This window comes from Chlorocebus sabaeus, chromosome 24 (assembly GCF_047675955.1).
Source record: "Chlorocebus sabaeus isolate Y175 chromosome 24, mChlSab1.0.hap1, whole genome shotgun sequence".
Taxonomy (NCBI): domain Eukaryota; kingdom Metazoa; phylum Chordata; class Mammalia; order Primates; family Cercopithecidae; genus Chlorocebus; species Chlorocebus sabaeus.
The window spans coordinates 40,305,158-40,320,654 of NC_132927.1; the positions used below are offsets into that span (position 1 = coordinate 40,305,158).

At 40.6% G+C, this 15,497-nt stretch overlaps 1 protein-coding gene across 16 annotated transcripts in view; it reads left to right on the top strand.

Moving 5' to 3' along the window:
• SYNE2 (spectrin repeat containing nuclear envelope protein 2) overlaps positions 1–15,497 on the top strand; it is a 374,252-nt gene that overhangs the window by 89,200 nt on the left and 269,555 nt on the right. For all 16 annotated transcript variants that reach the window (XM_037984103.2, XM_037984105.2, XM_037984100.2 and 13 more), the window contains 5 exons: positions 838–899; positions 1,917–2,012; positions 2,108–2,185; positions 2,274–2,366; positions 11,149–11,330. In XM_037984103.2, the coding sequence (XP_037840031.2) occupies positions 838–899; positions 1,917–2,012; positions 2,108–2,185; positions 2,274–2,366; positions 11,149–11,330 (511 nt within the window). The remainder of the gene's footprint in view (positions 1–837; positions 900–1,916; positions 2,013–2,107; positions 2,186–2,273; positions 2,367–11,148; positions 11,331–15,497) is intronic.

Genomic DNA, 15,497 nt, shown 5'->3' on the forward strand with positions numbered 1-15,497 from the left:
TCAAAGTCACACAGCTACTCCATAACAGAAACAGGATTTGAACTCAGTTCTGTCTGACTAATTACAGCTCATTTACAGTTAATTCAGTGACAATATATTCTCCGTGATAAATGTTAAAACTAAACCGTAATGATTTTATGTGCCATTTAAAACATCTTCTTATATTCTGGGGTCATCTTTACTGCATGGTTTTGGCTTAAACTTAAAGTCTTTGTGGGTTAGGAACTCCTGTTGCTGTTCACAGTTCTTTGTACAGTACTGTCAAGGTGGTATAGGGTCTCAGTTGTTGTTGTTGTTGTTGTTGTTTTTTTTTTAAAATGAGACAGAGTCTTACTCTGTTGACCAGGCTGCAGTGCAGGGGCATGATCACGACTTATACAGCCTTGATTTCCCGGACTCAAACCATCTTTCCCCCTCACAGGTTCATGCCACCACGCCTAGCTAATTTTTGTATTTTTTGTAAAGATGAGATTTCTCTATGTTGCCCAGGCTGGTCTTGAACTCCTGAGCTCAAACAATCTGCTTACCTCGGCCTCCCAAGTGCTGGGATTACAGGTGTGAACCACAGCACCATGGTCCTAATTCTTTAGTCAGTAAAAAATATTAAAAACCATTGTCTCGTCAACAAACCCATGGTTTTTAAAAAAATATCCTATCAACGTGCTTTTTAAAACACTACTTGGACAAACATCTACAATTTAGACTAAATCCTGGAAAGTTTGTCAGCTTGTGAAACACAGGCACGCACCCAGTGTGAGAGACCTCTGAAGCTCTGATATGTGCAGGAGGTTTCTGAGGCTTCTGGTTTTGTAACTGCTGTTGTTCCTTCTTTGGTAGCTGAACAGGAAGACACCCAGAAGAAGGCCTTCACGTGCTGGATAAACTCACAGTTGACCAGGGTAAGCAAACAAAGACCAAATTAGGTTATAAATCTGTTTGTTACTCCCCCATACTCCTTCTATTTTGACCCCAAGAAGGCCATTAAAAATTGGTACTGGTGATGACAGGGAAAAGTTGTGGAATGTCTTTTCTTGAAAGAAGATGTTTTAAAAGTTCTCTTAATCTTGTTTTGATTTATTTGTTACTCTTTCTCGCACACACAAAAAAGTACTTTTGTTGAGGATATGGGACAGTGCTATAAAATATTTAATCACATCTCGTCAAGTGAAATAATAGTAATACTGATGTGCATATAATGAAAGTTATATATTAGAAACTGTCCTGATGTCTTTAAAAGTAATGATTGTGACAACTCCTGACAAATGATTTCACGACATCCCTATGAGATAGATAGTAATATACCTGTTTAAAGGTCAAGGAAACTTCAGTACAGAGAAGGGATGTGACTTGCATGTGGTCACACAGCTTAGAAGTGATAGTGCTGGGATATGAACCCAGACAGTCTGGACTCGGCGGCCTTGATCATAATCACGGTGCCATCCTACCACACTGATGCTGAGTATCTAGAGTAACCTAGATACATGATGAATGAGCCTCTTCTCACACACCATGCACACTGTTTTCTCTCTGTCCGTTTCAACACGATGCTTATAATTCTAAGAAAGGGTAAATACATAAGCAGGTTACTCCAGAAATGTAATCTGCTCTCCAGATGGGTCACTAGTGACTGATTCTAAACGTCTTTAATGCCGCTTGTGTGCACAGGTTTTAAGCTCTCAGTGAAAGCTCCATGCAGAAAGGGTGTTGTGTTACTGGAAATTTGCCATAAGATAATTTAAATTTGCTACTTTTCTTATGTTTTGATACGAATCTTTGCATGTTCTTTCTCATTCTCTTAATTAAGAAGAAAGTCATTACTGAATTTTAGTTTTTCACAAAGCACATTTATGAGATCCTTAAAGGTATGGTTTTTGGACCGCAGTTTGAATGATTATTTTTCTTGTGACCTTCTGCAGCACACTTCTCCCTCAGTTATATCCGACCTATTTACAGACATTAAAAAGGGACATGTCCTCCTGGATCTGCTAGAAGTACTTTCTGGGCAACAGTTGGTAAGATTTTTAAGTGACACTGAGAGACTTTCTGTTGATTTAAAAAATATATATTTCATTTTTTTGTGAGTAATATATTTGCTTGAATTTCACAGCCTCGGGATAAAGGATCTAATACATTCCAGTGTAGAATCAATATAGAACACGCCTTGACATTCCTAAGAAACCGATCAGTAAGTGTAAATTTTACTTAAAAATTCACAGGAGAGATTAATGCTCTGGAATATTTCCTCCTTTTAACCTGCATTTCTTGTTTTCCAGATTAAGCTAATAAATATTCATGTTACTGACATCATTGATGGAAACCCATCCATTATCCTTGGCCTAATTTGGACAATTATCCTGCACTTTCATGTAAGTAGTTTAATGATATAAAAATTATTTCTACCCTACCACAGTATAAAATAAATGTAATGCAATAAGTGTGAGTTGACTAAATTCAGTCCTGAGCATCTCCTATAAATAGGACCTCTGGAAATCTTGAACAGGTGGAAAATAATAGCAGACCTTTTGCCATTTCTGTTATTGGTTTTTTTTTTTCTGGAGACGGAGTCTCACTCTGTCAACCAGGCTGGAGTGCAGTGGCACAGTCTCAGCTCACTGTAACCTCTCCTTCCTGAATTCAAGTGATTCTCCTGTTTCAGCCTCCTGAGTAGCTGGGACTTCAGGCGCATGCCACCGTGTCCAGCTAATTTTCGTATTTTTTTTTCCTTTTTTTTTTTTGAGGTGGAGTTTTGTTCTTGTTGCCCAAGCTGGAGTGCAGTGGTGTGATGTTGGCTCACTGCAACCTCCACCTCCCGGGTTCAAGTGATTATTTTGCCTCAGCCTCCTGAGTAGCTGGGATTGCAGACATGCACCACCAGGCCCAGCTAATTTTGTATTTTTAGTAGAGACGAGGTTTCTCCATGTCGGTCTGGCTGGTCTCGAACTCCTGACCTCAGGTGATCTGCTCACCTCTGCCTCCCAAAGTGCTGAGATTACAGGTGTGAGCCGCTGTGCCCAGTCTAATTTTTGTATATTTTGTAGGGACGGGGTTTCACCATGTTGGCCAGGTATGGTCTCAAATTCCTGACCTCCGGTGGTCTGCCTGCCTTGGCCTCCCAAAGTGCTGGGATTATAGGCATGAGCCACCGTGCCTGCCCTGTTGCTATTTTTCAATTGAAAGTTGAATGCTGAATTATCATGATATCCTGCATTATTCATAATATCAGCACCAGTCTGAACAGAACCTGCCATGGTAAATGTTTGCTTCTTATTGTTTGTTTACTATGGCAGAGGAGAGAGTAGAAAGCTTCTGGAGTAAATGCTTGAAATCTAGCCACTAAAGTTTGTAAAGCCTCCCCATTTTGGGGGACCTCTGTCCTATCTGACTATGAATAATCCCATAATATCCAGTTCCATCCCAAGACTGAGTTGTAGATTCATTTCGTTTCACAGATATTTTTGAATACTTACTATATGCTAGCTCTTATGCGAGGACATCAAGATTTTATGATGGTTATAGTTCTGACTTTATAAAACATATGATTGATAAGTATGTTTTCTCAGGCCTGGAATTCTGACATAGTGCAGCGTGTCTGCACTACCTAAAAAGTTGCATTTTCTGCATTTCCATAATTATTTTAAAAATAACTTGGGAACAATACTTATTTTAGAAAAACTAGAAAATAGCATAACTAACATATAAAATTTAAAACATGCAGAGACAGACTATATATTATTTCTGGATACATGCATTTGTAATTACAGTGGAATAATATGCATGAGGATGATGAAAACTAAATTTAAGATTGTGCGTTTTTTTCTGGGAAAGGATAAAATGGGATTGGAGAGAGAAAGAGGCTTAAATTGTATCTGTGTTTTATTTCTTTTTTTTTTAATGATTTATTTTATTTATTTTTTTTTGAGACGGAGTCTCGCTCTGTCACCCAGGCTGGAGTGCAGTGGCATGATCTCAGCTCACTGCAACCTCCGCTTCCCGGGTTCAAGAGATTCTCCTGCCTCAGCCTCCTGAGTAGCTGGGATTACAGGTGTGCGCCACCACGCCCAGCTAATTTTTGTATTTTTAGTAGAGACAGGGTTTCTCCATGTTGTTCAGGCTGGTCTTGAACTCCTGACCTTGTGATCTACCTGCCTCGGGCTCCCAAAGTGCTGGGATTATAGGCGTGAGCCACCACGCCCGGCCTGTGTTTTATTTCTTTAAGAAAATCTAAACCAAATATGGTAAAATGTTAAAATTTGATAGTTCATGGTCATTTATTATTTTTTCCTATAGTTTTCTGGTATTTGAAGTATAATTAAAAATTTTAATGTAGATAATAAAATTATAATCTACCACTCACTATAGCTGCTATAAATAATTTAGTGTATAGTCTTTATGATATATACAGCAAGAATTAATGTATCTTCATATGTATGTATTTTAACAAAATGGGATCATGTTATCCATACTGTTTTCAGCATGCTCTGTTGAATGGCTTTCTGAATATATATGTGTGTGTGTGTGTGTGTGTGTGTGTGTGTGTGTGTGTGTGTGTATGTATATGGAGGCATGATGTTTGTTGTAAAGTACTGTATTTCACTAATGGATAGTCAGAAAGCTCATGATCATTTGTAATTATAGGTAATTTCAGATAAGAATGCCCTTAAGGGCCGGGCGTGGTGGCTCAAGCCTGTCATCCCAGCACTTTGGGAGGCCGAGACGGGCGGATCATGAGGTCAGGAGATCGAGACCATCCTGACTAACACAGTGAAACCCCGTCTCTACTAAAAAATACAAAAAACTAGCCGGGTGAGGTGGTGGGCACCTGTAGTCCCAGCTATTCAGGAGGCTGAGGCAGGAGAATGGCATAAACCCGGGAGGCAGAGCTTGCAGTGAGCTGAGATCCGGCCACTGCACTCCAGCCTGGGCGACAGAGCGAGACTCTGTCTCAAAAAAAAAAAAAAAAAAAAAAGAATGCCCTTAAGATAAAACCTTTGCTATACAATTGTAATTATTTCCATGGGCCAAAGTCTTAGAAGTGGCATTGTACCATAGGGTTTGCAAACCTAAAGCTTTTTTTTTTTTTTTTGAGACAGAGTCTCACTCTGTTGCCCAGACTGGAGTGCAGTGGCGGGATTTTGACTCACTGCAACCTCCACCTCCTGGGTGCAATTGATTCTTCTGCCTCAGCCTCCCAAGTAGCTGGGACTACAGGCATGCGCCACCACAACTGGCTAATTTTTGTATTTTTAGGAGATGGGGTTTCACCATATTGGCCAGGCTGGTCTTGAGCTCCTGACCTCGTGATCTGCCCACCTTGGCCTCTCAAAGTGCTGGGATTACAGGTGTGAGCCACTGTGCTGAGCTTAAAGCTTTTATTTTATTGATTGATTGATTGATTGATTGATTGATTGAGACTGCTGTATTGCCGAGGCTGGAGTGCAGTGGCGCGATTTTGGCTCACTGCAATCTCCACCTCCTGGGTTCAAGTGATTCTCATGCCTCAGCCCCCTGAGTAGCTGGGATTACAGGTGCCAACCACCATGCCTGGCTAATTTTTGTAGTTTTAGTAGAGACGGGATTTCACCATGTTGACCAGGCTGGTCCTGAACTCCTGACCTGAAATGATCCACCCGCCTCAGCCTCCCAAAATACTGGGATTATAGGCGTGAGCCACCACACTTGGCCTTTTTTTTTTTTAATTAAAAAATTTTAAGTAAACTTTTGTTGATGTATATGTAACACACACAGATAAAAATGAACAGGACTTAAGTATAGAGTTTGATGAATATTTATAAATGAAACACACCCATATAATCACCCTGCCAGATAAAAATGTAGAACTTTGCCAGCATCCCTAAGTGCCCCAGGTCCTTCTCCCAATCACTGCCCTCCTTTCCTAAAGGTAAGCACCACTTTGAGTCCTATGGATAAGTGTAGAGTCTTTAACACCATACAAACGGAATTATAAATGTTTTCTCTTATGTACACTATGTACTCTTTTGTGTTTGACTTATTTCATTTTATATCACGTCTGTAAGATTTACCTTATCGTAGCAAGTATCAGTAAGTCTTTCTTGTTCATTGTTGTGCATGAATATACAATTATATGAATATACCATAACATATTTACCATTGTATTGTTGGTGCACATTTCTTTTGCTGCCAGTTTTTTTGTTTTGGGTTTTGTTCTGTTTTGTTTTTTGAGATGGAGTCTCACTCTGTCACCCTGGCTGTAGTGCAGTGGGGCACGATCTTGGCTCACTGCAACCTCTGCCTCCTGGGTTCAAGCGATTCTCTGGCCTCAGCCGCCTGAGTAGCTGGAATTATAGGTGTGTGCCACCATGCCCAGCTAATTCTGTATTTTTACTAGAGATGGAGTTTCACAGTGTTGGCCAGGCTGGTCTCGAACTCCTGACCTCAAGTGATTAGCCCACCTCGGCCTCCCACAGTGCTGGGATTACAGGTATGAGCCACCACACGTGACCTGTTGCCAGTTTTTAGCTACTATGAATAAAGCTGTTCGGAACATTCTTGTATATACCTTGTATAAATCCTCATTTCCATCTTGTATCTACCTAGGAACGGAGCTGATGGTGTCAGAGCATATGATCTTTAGCTTTAGTATATACTGCCAAACAGTTAATCAAAGTAGTTCTTCCAATTTATACTCACCAGAATTTCTTGCTCCAATCTCTGCTGCTAATACTTGGCATTTAAAGTTTATTATTTAAGCCTTGATGTTATGTGTAATGATTTATAGATGTTTTAAAATACATTCTAGGCTGGGTGCAGTGGCTCATGGCTATAATCCCAGCACTTTGATAGGCTGAGGCAGGAGCATTGCTTGAGCCCAGAAGCCTCCTACTCTCTCCTCTGCCATAGTAAACAAACAATACCAGCCTGGGCAACATAAGGAGACCCCATCTCTACAAAAAGGCCGGGCGCGGTGGCTCACGCCTGTAATCCCAGCACTTTGGGAGGCCGAGACGGGCGAATCACGAGGTCAGGAGATCGAGACCATCCTGGCTAACACGGTGAAACCCCGTCTCTACTAAAAATACAAAAAAAAAAATTAGTCGGGTGCGGTGGCGGGCGCCTGTAGTCCGAGCTACATGGGAGGCTGAGGCAGGAGAATGGCGTAAACCTGGGAGGCAGAACTTGCAGTGAGTGGAAATCGCGCCACTGCACTCCAGCCTGGGCGACAGAGCGAGACTCCGTCTCAAAAAAAAAAAAAAAAAAAAAGAAAAAGAAAAATAATTAGCTGGGAATGGTGGTACCTGCCTGTGGTCCCAGCTTCTCTAGAGACTGAGGTGGGAGAAGCACTTGAGTCTAGGAAGTTGAGACTGCAGTGAGCCATGATTGTGCTACTGCACTCTAGCCTGGGCAACAGAGCAAGACCCTGTCTCCAAAAAACATACACATATATACTGGAGATATAGATATAGATGAATACACATATACACATATACTGGAGATCATATATACATATGGAGATCACATATACATATATAATATATTATATGTTTATAATATATAAATGTATTATAAAATATATATAAATGTATATATTATATCATACATAATATATATTCTATTTTATATAATATATTTATATATTATATATAAACATATGTATATATGATCTCCAGCATATACATTATATATATATTCTACAAAGAACTTTTGTCCAGTATATATATTATATATATACTGTAATATATAACTTTTGTCCAGTATATATTATATACTGTAATATATATTATAATAATATATTATTATATATACTATAATATAACATATATTACAGTATAATATAATATATACTAGACAAAAGTCTTCTGTAGAATGTATGTAAATTGCAAATAATTCTGACTCTGTGGCTTGCTTTTTCAATCTTTTTTTTTTTTTTTTTTTTTTTTTTTTTGAGACGGAGTCTCGCTCTGTCGCCCAGGCTGGAGTGCAGTGGCCGGATCTCAGCTCACTGCAAGCTCCGCCTCCCGGGTTCACGCCATTCTCCTGCCTCAGCCTCCCGAGTAGCTGGGACTACAGGCGCCCGCCACCTCGCCCGGCTAGTTTTTTGTATTTTTTTAGTAGAGACGGGGTTTCACCGGGTTAGCCAGGATGGTCTCGATCTCCTGACCTCGTGATCCACCCGTCTCGGCCTCCCAAAGTGCTGGGATTACAGGCTTGAGGCACCGCGCCCGGCCGCTTTTTCAATCTTTTAATGAAGAAGCATTCATAATTTTAATATAGTTTGAATTTATCAACTTCTTTTGTGACTTATACTTTTATATTCCTTTTTTTTTTTTTTTTTTTTTTTGAGACAGAGTCCTGCTCTGTTGCCCAGGCTGGAGTGCAGTGGCACAATCTTGGCTCACTGCAGCGTCCACCTCCTGGGTTCAAGTGATTCTCCTGCCTCAGCCTCCTGGGTATCTGGGACTACAGGTGTACACAACAAGGTGTAGCCAATTTTTGTATTTTTAGTAGAGATGGAGTTTCACCATGTTGGTCAGGCTGGTCTTGAACTCCTGAACTCAGGTAGTCCACCTGCCTCGGCCTCCCAGAGTGCTGGGATTACAGGTGTGAACCACCACGCCTGGCCTGTTATATTCTTTAAAGACCTCTTTTTACTATGAAGGTTTTCTGTTACATTATTTTCTAGAACAATTTTGTCCAATAGGATTTTCTGCAATGTGGGAAATGTTCCATAGCTATATTGTACAAAACAGTGACTACTAGCAACCTCTGCCTCCTGGGTTCAAGCCACTTGAGGCTATTGAACACTTGAGATGTGGCTAGTATGGCAGAGGAAGTGAATTATTCAATTAATTTGAATTTAAATCTCACATGTGCCTGGTGACTGTCATACTGGACAGCCCAGTTCTGAAAATGTAATTGCTTTAAATTTTATATTTAGCTCTACAATCTTTCAAGAATGAATTGATTTTGTATGCTGTCTTGAAACAATCGAAATTTACTTTTTCCGTATGGCTATAAACAGTTGACCCAACAGTTTTTTGAAAAGCTCACCTTGTTCCTACTGTGCTGTAGTGTCACCTTCACACTTGAAGTCGACATGAAGTTGCCCTATATGTGAGGCTCTATTTTCAAATAACCTATTTTCTTTCATCACTTCTCTTTGCACCAGTACTATACTTTGTAATTTTGGTAACTATATAGTAAGTCTTGATATCTGATAGTGTAAGTTGTCCAACTTGTTCTTTAAGAAAATCTTCATTATTCTTTGCTTTTTGCATTTTTATATACATTTTATAAATAACTTGTCAGTTTTCACGCTTGTGTGTGTGCGCGCACACACACACATTCTCACACACACACGCACACTCCTGCTGGGATTTTTATTAGGATTACATGGCATGTATAAAACGTTTCAGAAAAAAATTGACATTTAAAAAATACTACATCTTTCAATCTGGGAGTATAATGTTTTAATAATTCTGTTCAAAATATTTTCTAATTTTCATTTCTATTTCTCATTTGACCCATGGGCCATATAAAAATATATTGCTTAGGCTGCGTGTGGTGGCTCACGCCCGTAATCCCAGCACTTTGGGAGGCTGAGGCAGGCGGATCACGAAGTCAGGAGTTCGAGACCAACCTGACCGACATGGTGAAACCCTGTCTCTACCAAAAATATAAAAATTAGCCAGGCATGATGATGTGCACCTGTAATCCCAGCTACTCAGGAGGCTGAGGCAGGAGAATCACTTGAACCTGGGAAGCGGAGGTTGCAGTGAGCCGAGATTGCACCACTGCACTCCAGCCTGGGCGACAGAGCGAGACTCCATATCAAAAAAAAAAAAAAAAAATTTTATATATATATATATATATTTATTTATTTATCTTAATTTCTGAATATTTGGAGATTTTGTCTGTTGTATCTTTGCTGCTGACTAGAATTTCAATGTGGTCAGAGAACATACTCTGAATGATTTTAGTCTTTCAAAATTGCTGCAGCTTGATTTATGGTGCAGCATGGTCAGTTTCAGTAAATGTTCTGTACGCTCGTGAAAGCAATGTTGGTGTAGTGCTTACTGGATCAATGCTAATCAGATAAAGTTTGTTAATTGTGTTGTTGACATCTGTTATTATTGATTGTCTGATTAGGCCAGGTGTGGTGGCTCACACCTGTAATCCCAGCACTTTGGGAGGCCGAGGCGGGCAGATCACAAGGTCAGGAGATCAAGACCACGGTGAAACCCCGTCTCTACTAAAAATACAGAAAATTAGCCAGGCTCTGTGGCGGGCGCCTGTAGTCCCAGCAACTCGGGAGGCTGAGGCAGGAGAATGGCGTGAACCTGGGAGGCGGAGCTTGCAGTGAGCCGAGATCGCGCCACTGCACTCCAGCCTGGGCGACAGAGCGAGACTCCGTCTCAAAAAAAAAAAAAAAGTCTGTCATTTGTTGAGAGAAATGTATTAAACACTTTATGTTTATGGATTTATCTTTTAAAATTTTGAATATTTACCATATCGCCCTCCAAAAAACTTGAGCCAATTTTTACATTTACTAGCAATATAAGAATATCTAGTTTCTCGTACTTTGACCGTCACTGGATATTGCCTTTACATTTATTTTGCCTGTATAATATAGTAAAAGCTGTCCTTTTGCTGTATACATTTAAATTTCTTAAATTATTAATGCAATTGTTTTTCATAGATTTAATGACAATTTTATTTGTTTCCTCTGGACTTGTCTATCCATGTGTTTGACTATCTTTTTTTTGATGTGTACATTTGTCCTTAATGGATGCATTTCACTTGATCCAGTCTCTCAAGATACTCTAGACTAGGAGCTTAATTTGGTTCAGTTAAATTCGTTTGACAGGCGTTGAGCTGCAGTGAAATGCTCCATAAGTACTTCAGGGGGATGGATCGATGAGGGACGTCCCTCATTGTGGGGCAGCATGCCTGGGGGAGTGTAAGGAATGACCCAAGTCATACCTTAGGATGCAAAAGTGCAGCCCCCATGGCAGATGCTGTTATTCAAGGATTTGCCCAGTATTCATTTCACCAGGAGTAAACTATGACTGTCATAGGATGCTTTTTAGGTCTTATTTTGACTGGAAATTTTGGCCCAATGCTGGTAACTTATGCTTTTATAAACATTAAGTCTTACTTTGCCTTCCTTAGATTGAGAAGCTTGCCCAGACTCTTCCTTGCAATTATAATCAGCCTTCCCTGGATGATGTGAGTGTGGTTGATTCTTCTCCTACCTCAAGTCCTCCAGCTAAGAAATGCTCAAAAGTACAAGCAAGATGGCAGATGTCTGCAAAAAAGGCCCTTCTTTTGTGGGCTCAGGAACAATGCGCCACGTAAGTAGTTTGCTGTGATCCTAAGAGACACACAGGGCAACTGTATCAACCAACACCACCTCACCACCCAAACACCTCCCTCACTTAAAATGAAAATTCTCACTATCCCCCTTCCTCTCAGTGCTTCTTCCATATGTGGAAGCCCGAGAGCTCAGCCACGTTTGGTTTCAAAGGCTAGAAGGTGGTATCACTTGGGTAAACTAACTCATTCCCACCTGCTGTGGTTAGGTGGCATATTATTACATGGAAATAAAGTGGTATTTAAGTGCCAGGCACGATGGCTCACTCCTATAATCCCAGCAATTTGGGAGGCTGAGGCGGGCAGATCACTTGAGGTCAGGAGTTCGATATCTGCCTGTCTAACATGGTGAAACCCCGTCTCTATGAAAAATTAGTGTGGTATGGTGGCATATGCCTGTAATCCCAGCTACTTGGGAGGCTGAGGCAGGAGAATTGCTTGAACCTGGGAGGTGGAGGTTGTGGTGAGCCGAAATCACGCCATTTCACTGCAGCCTGGGCAACAAGAGCGAAACTCTGTCTCTCTCACACACACACACACACACACACACACACACACACACACACACACAACTTATCTCTTGAAGATGTATGTGAGTATATTAAGAGACCTCAGAGTTTAGAAACATAGCTCAATTAGGAAGCACAGAGACCAGACAGTCTTTGAGACAGGGTCTCACTTTGTCACCCAGGCTGGACTGCAGTGGCGCGATGATGGCTCACTACAGCCTTGACCTCCCAGGCTCAATTGATCCTTGCACCTTAGCCTCCTGAGTAGCTGGGACTGCAGGTACACACCACCATGTCTGGCTAATTTTTGTATGTTTTGTAGAGATAGGGTTTTGCCATGTTTCCCAGGCTGGTTTCAAACTCCTGAGCACAAGCAATTCACCTGCCTCCATCTCTGAAAGTGCTGGGGTTACAGGTGTGAGCTACCACACCAGGCTGGAGTATGCATTTTTAAAAATTGGGGATAATGAAGAAAAGTTAGTGCTCATATCTTGTTTTTCTTTTAAAGAAAGAAAAATGTTTTCTGCTCTTGGGAGACAATTTACTTTCCCGTTTTAACCAGTGTCTGAGCTGGAGCTTAGGAAAAATAAGGACTGTAGATGCAGGAGATCCCTCTACTAGAACTGTAGAGTTCACAAGGCATTTCTTGTCACATCATAGCATTGTTAGGTAAATAGGGTCATAAATATGTTGCTAAGCCCTTTCAAATGCAGGACTTCAGAGTAAGTCCTTCCTGTTGAAAGGCCAAGATAGAGCTGAATTTCTGCCTTCAGCCTTACTTTTCTTTTTTTTGAGAGGGAGTTTCGCTCTTGTCGCCCAGGCTGGAGTGCAGTGGCAGGATCTCAGCTCACTGCAACCTCCACCTCCTGAGTTCAAGCAATTCTCCTGCCTCAGCCTCCCGAGTAGCTGGCATTACAGGTGTGCACCACCATGCCCAGCTGATTTTGTATTTTTAGTAGAGATGAGGTTTCATCAGGTTAGCCCAGGCTGGTTTCAAACTCCTGACCTCAGGTGATCTGCCCACCTCGGCCTCCCAAAGTACTGGGATTACAGGGGTGAACCACTGCTCCCGGCCCAGCCTTACTTTTCTTTAGTTGTCATTCATTCTCTATATTTTATGAGAGCCATAAACATACATAACCTTATATAGAGGTTTAAAGTATATTAAATGAATTGTTTCTTGAATCTCCTAGAGATAATTGTACTCCAGTTTTCTAAATTTTAAAAATCCCAAACAAATCCCAAAAATCCCAAATTTGTGAAAAGCATTATTGTGTTTACTCAGATTTATTTCATTTATGCATAAATAACCTTAAAGTCCTTTCAAAGCCCCAAATATTTTACCACAGTTTATCTTTTCTTCATGTCTCCCCATCTTTCTTAGTTTTCAGCTATAGAGCTTATGCTAAGCTTATTAAAATGTAGCACTTCTTCTTAAGTAATTCATCATGGGTTTATCCTAGTTTTGGCCATCATTGATGGTATTATATAACTTTTATTTCGATATCCTGTGTTTTATTATTTCAATATTTGTGTTTTATTTCAATAAGACTCTTTTGTAAGTGATATGTTGTATTTTCTCATTTGTGAAATCAGGCCCCATTCTCCACATCTAGATGATTGTAGGTTCTGCCAACCAGGAGCCTAATTCCGCCCTCTCTAAGGTCTGGCAGCAGCATCTTTATGATACTGGCTTTGGCTCATCAGTGCAGAGCTGACCTACACAGTATTGAGTACAGTGCCTGCCAGTCAGTGCAGTGCTGGTTCAGTACTCAAGGTGCTGAGGTCTGGCCCTGCCCTCAGCTGCAGCCACCATCCCTTTAGTTATTATTAGGTTGGTGCAAAAGTGATTGCGGTTTTTGCTATTACTTTTAATTACTTAAAAGTAATTGCATTACTTTTGCCATAGCATTACAATTTGCTATTACTTTTAATGGTAAAAACTGCGATTACTTTTGCACCCACCTAATAGTTTAGCTTAGTCTTGCACATTCTAAGTCAGAGTACCTGGATTTGAAGTGCTGGTGCCCTGTACTTTCTAACTGGTGACTTTGAACACCTAATCTCTTTGTGTTCCAATTTCTTCAGTCATAAAATGTGAACAACAGGAATATGTCATAGGTTGTTATATGCATGATAAGAATTAATTTTTTTAAAGCATTTAGAACAGTTTCTGGGTAGAGTAGATACCACAGACGTATTTGTTAGACAACACAAAAATCACTGACTGCTATGTAGTTTATTACAGTCATAGTTTTAAACTTTTTTCCCCTAAGTAAACAGGAAAACCCAGGTCATCTGGAGCAGACCTGCTTCCTGAGTAGCTTTTATCATTGGATTCATACCTTAAAATAGTCTATTGAATTTCTTCATGCTTTTTATGGGATATGAAAGTACACGATAGTTGTTCTAGAATATATCCCAAAGGTTGCAGCCAACTATACCCTTTTGCAAAACTTTCACTGATCCCTTATGAAGCACAGAATAGTGATGGAGTGATTTTTTAAAAAATGTGTGTCTTAAGCCCTGATTATATGCCAGGCATTGTTTGGGGAATGAGTCTACAGTGGTGAACAAGAAAGGCAAAGCCCTTGCTCTCAAAGGCTTGCATCCTGATGGGGAAAGCAGGAATCATCCTGAAGAAATGTGGTAATTACAGTTGGCAAGCAGATTGTGAAGGACTTTTGATATGGTCAAGAAGGTTGAGGGCAGGAAGAGTGTCTCCTTTACTGCAGGTGGTAAGACAGGGCCTTGCTGCGGAGAGGCTTTGAGCTGACTCCTCGAGTGGAGGCTGTATGAAGATGTATGCGAAGGAGCATCCAAGGACAGTGACTAGGAGGGTGGCTTTGAGAAACGGGAACGCGGCTGGTGACTGTAACCCTGTAAGAGAGGGGAGATACAAAGATGAGAAAAGCAGGCAGGGGCCAAATCACATAGGGTCTGTAGACCAGGGTGAGAGATGTTATTCTAAATACAATGGCTAGCTAATGATGTTGATAGATAGATAGATAGATGGATGGATAGATGGATGGATAGATAGATAGATAGATAGATAGATAGATTGATTGATTGATTTCATTGTGATAAAATATACATAACCTAAAATCCACCACTTTGACCATTTTTAAGTGTGCAGTTCAGTGGCACTAACTACATTCATATTGTTGTCTAGCCATCACCACTCTCTGTCACCAGAACTTTTTTCATTTTGTGAAACTGTACCTGTTAAACGAGAACTCCCCATCACCTGCAACCTCTGGCCTCTGGCAACCACCATTCTACTTCCCTATGAATTTGGCTACTCTACATACCTCACATGAGCGGAATCGTATGGTATTTGTCCTTTTGTGACTGGCTTATTTCACTTAGCATGGTTTTTAAGGTTCCTTCGTGTTGTAGCATGTGTCAGAACTTCCCTCCTTTTTTTTTTTTTTTTTTGAGACAGTCTCATTCTGTCACCCAGGCTGGAGTGCAGTGGTGCAATTGTAGCTCACTGCAGCTTCAATCTCTCAGTGTCAAGTGATCCTCCCGCCTCAGCCTCCCAAAGTGCTGGGATTGCAGGCGTGAGCCAACGCCCCCAGCCAGAATTTCCCTTCTTTTTAAGGATGAATAATATTCATTGCATGTATATACCACATT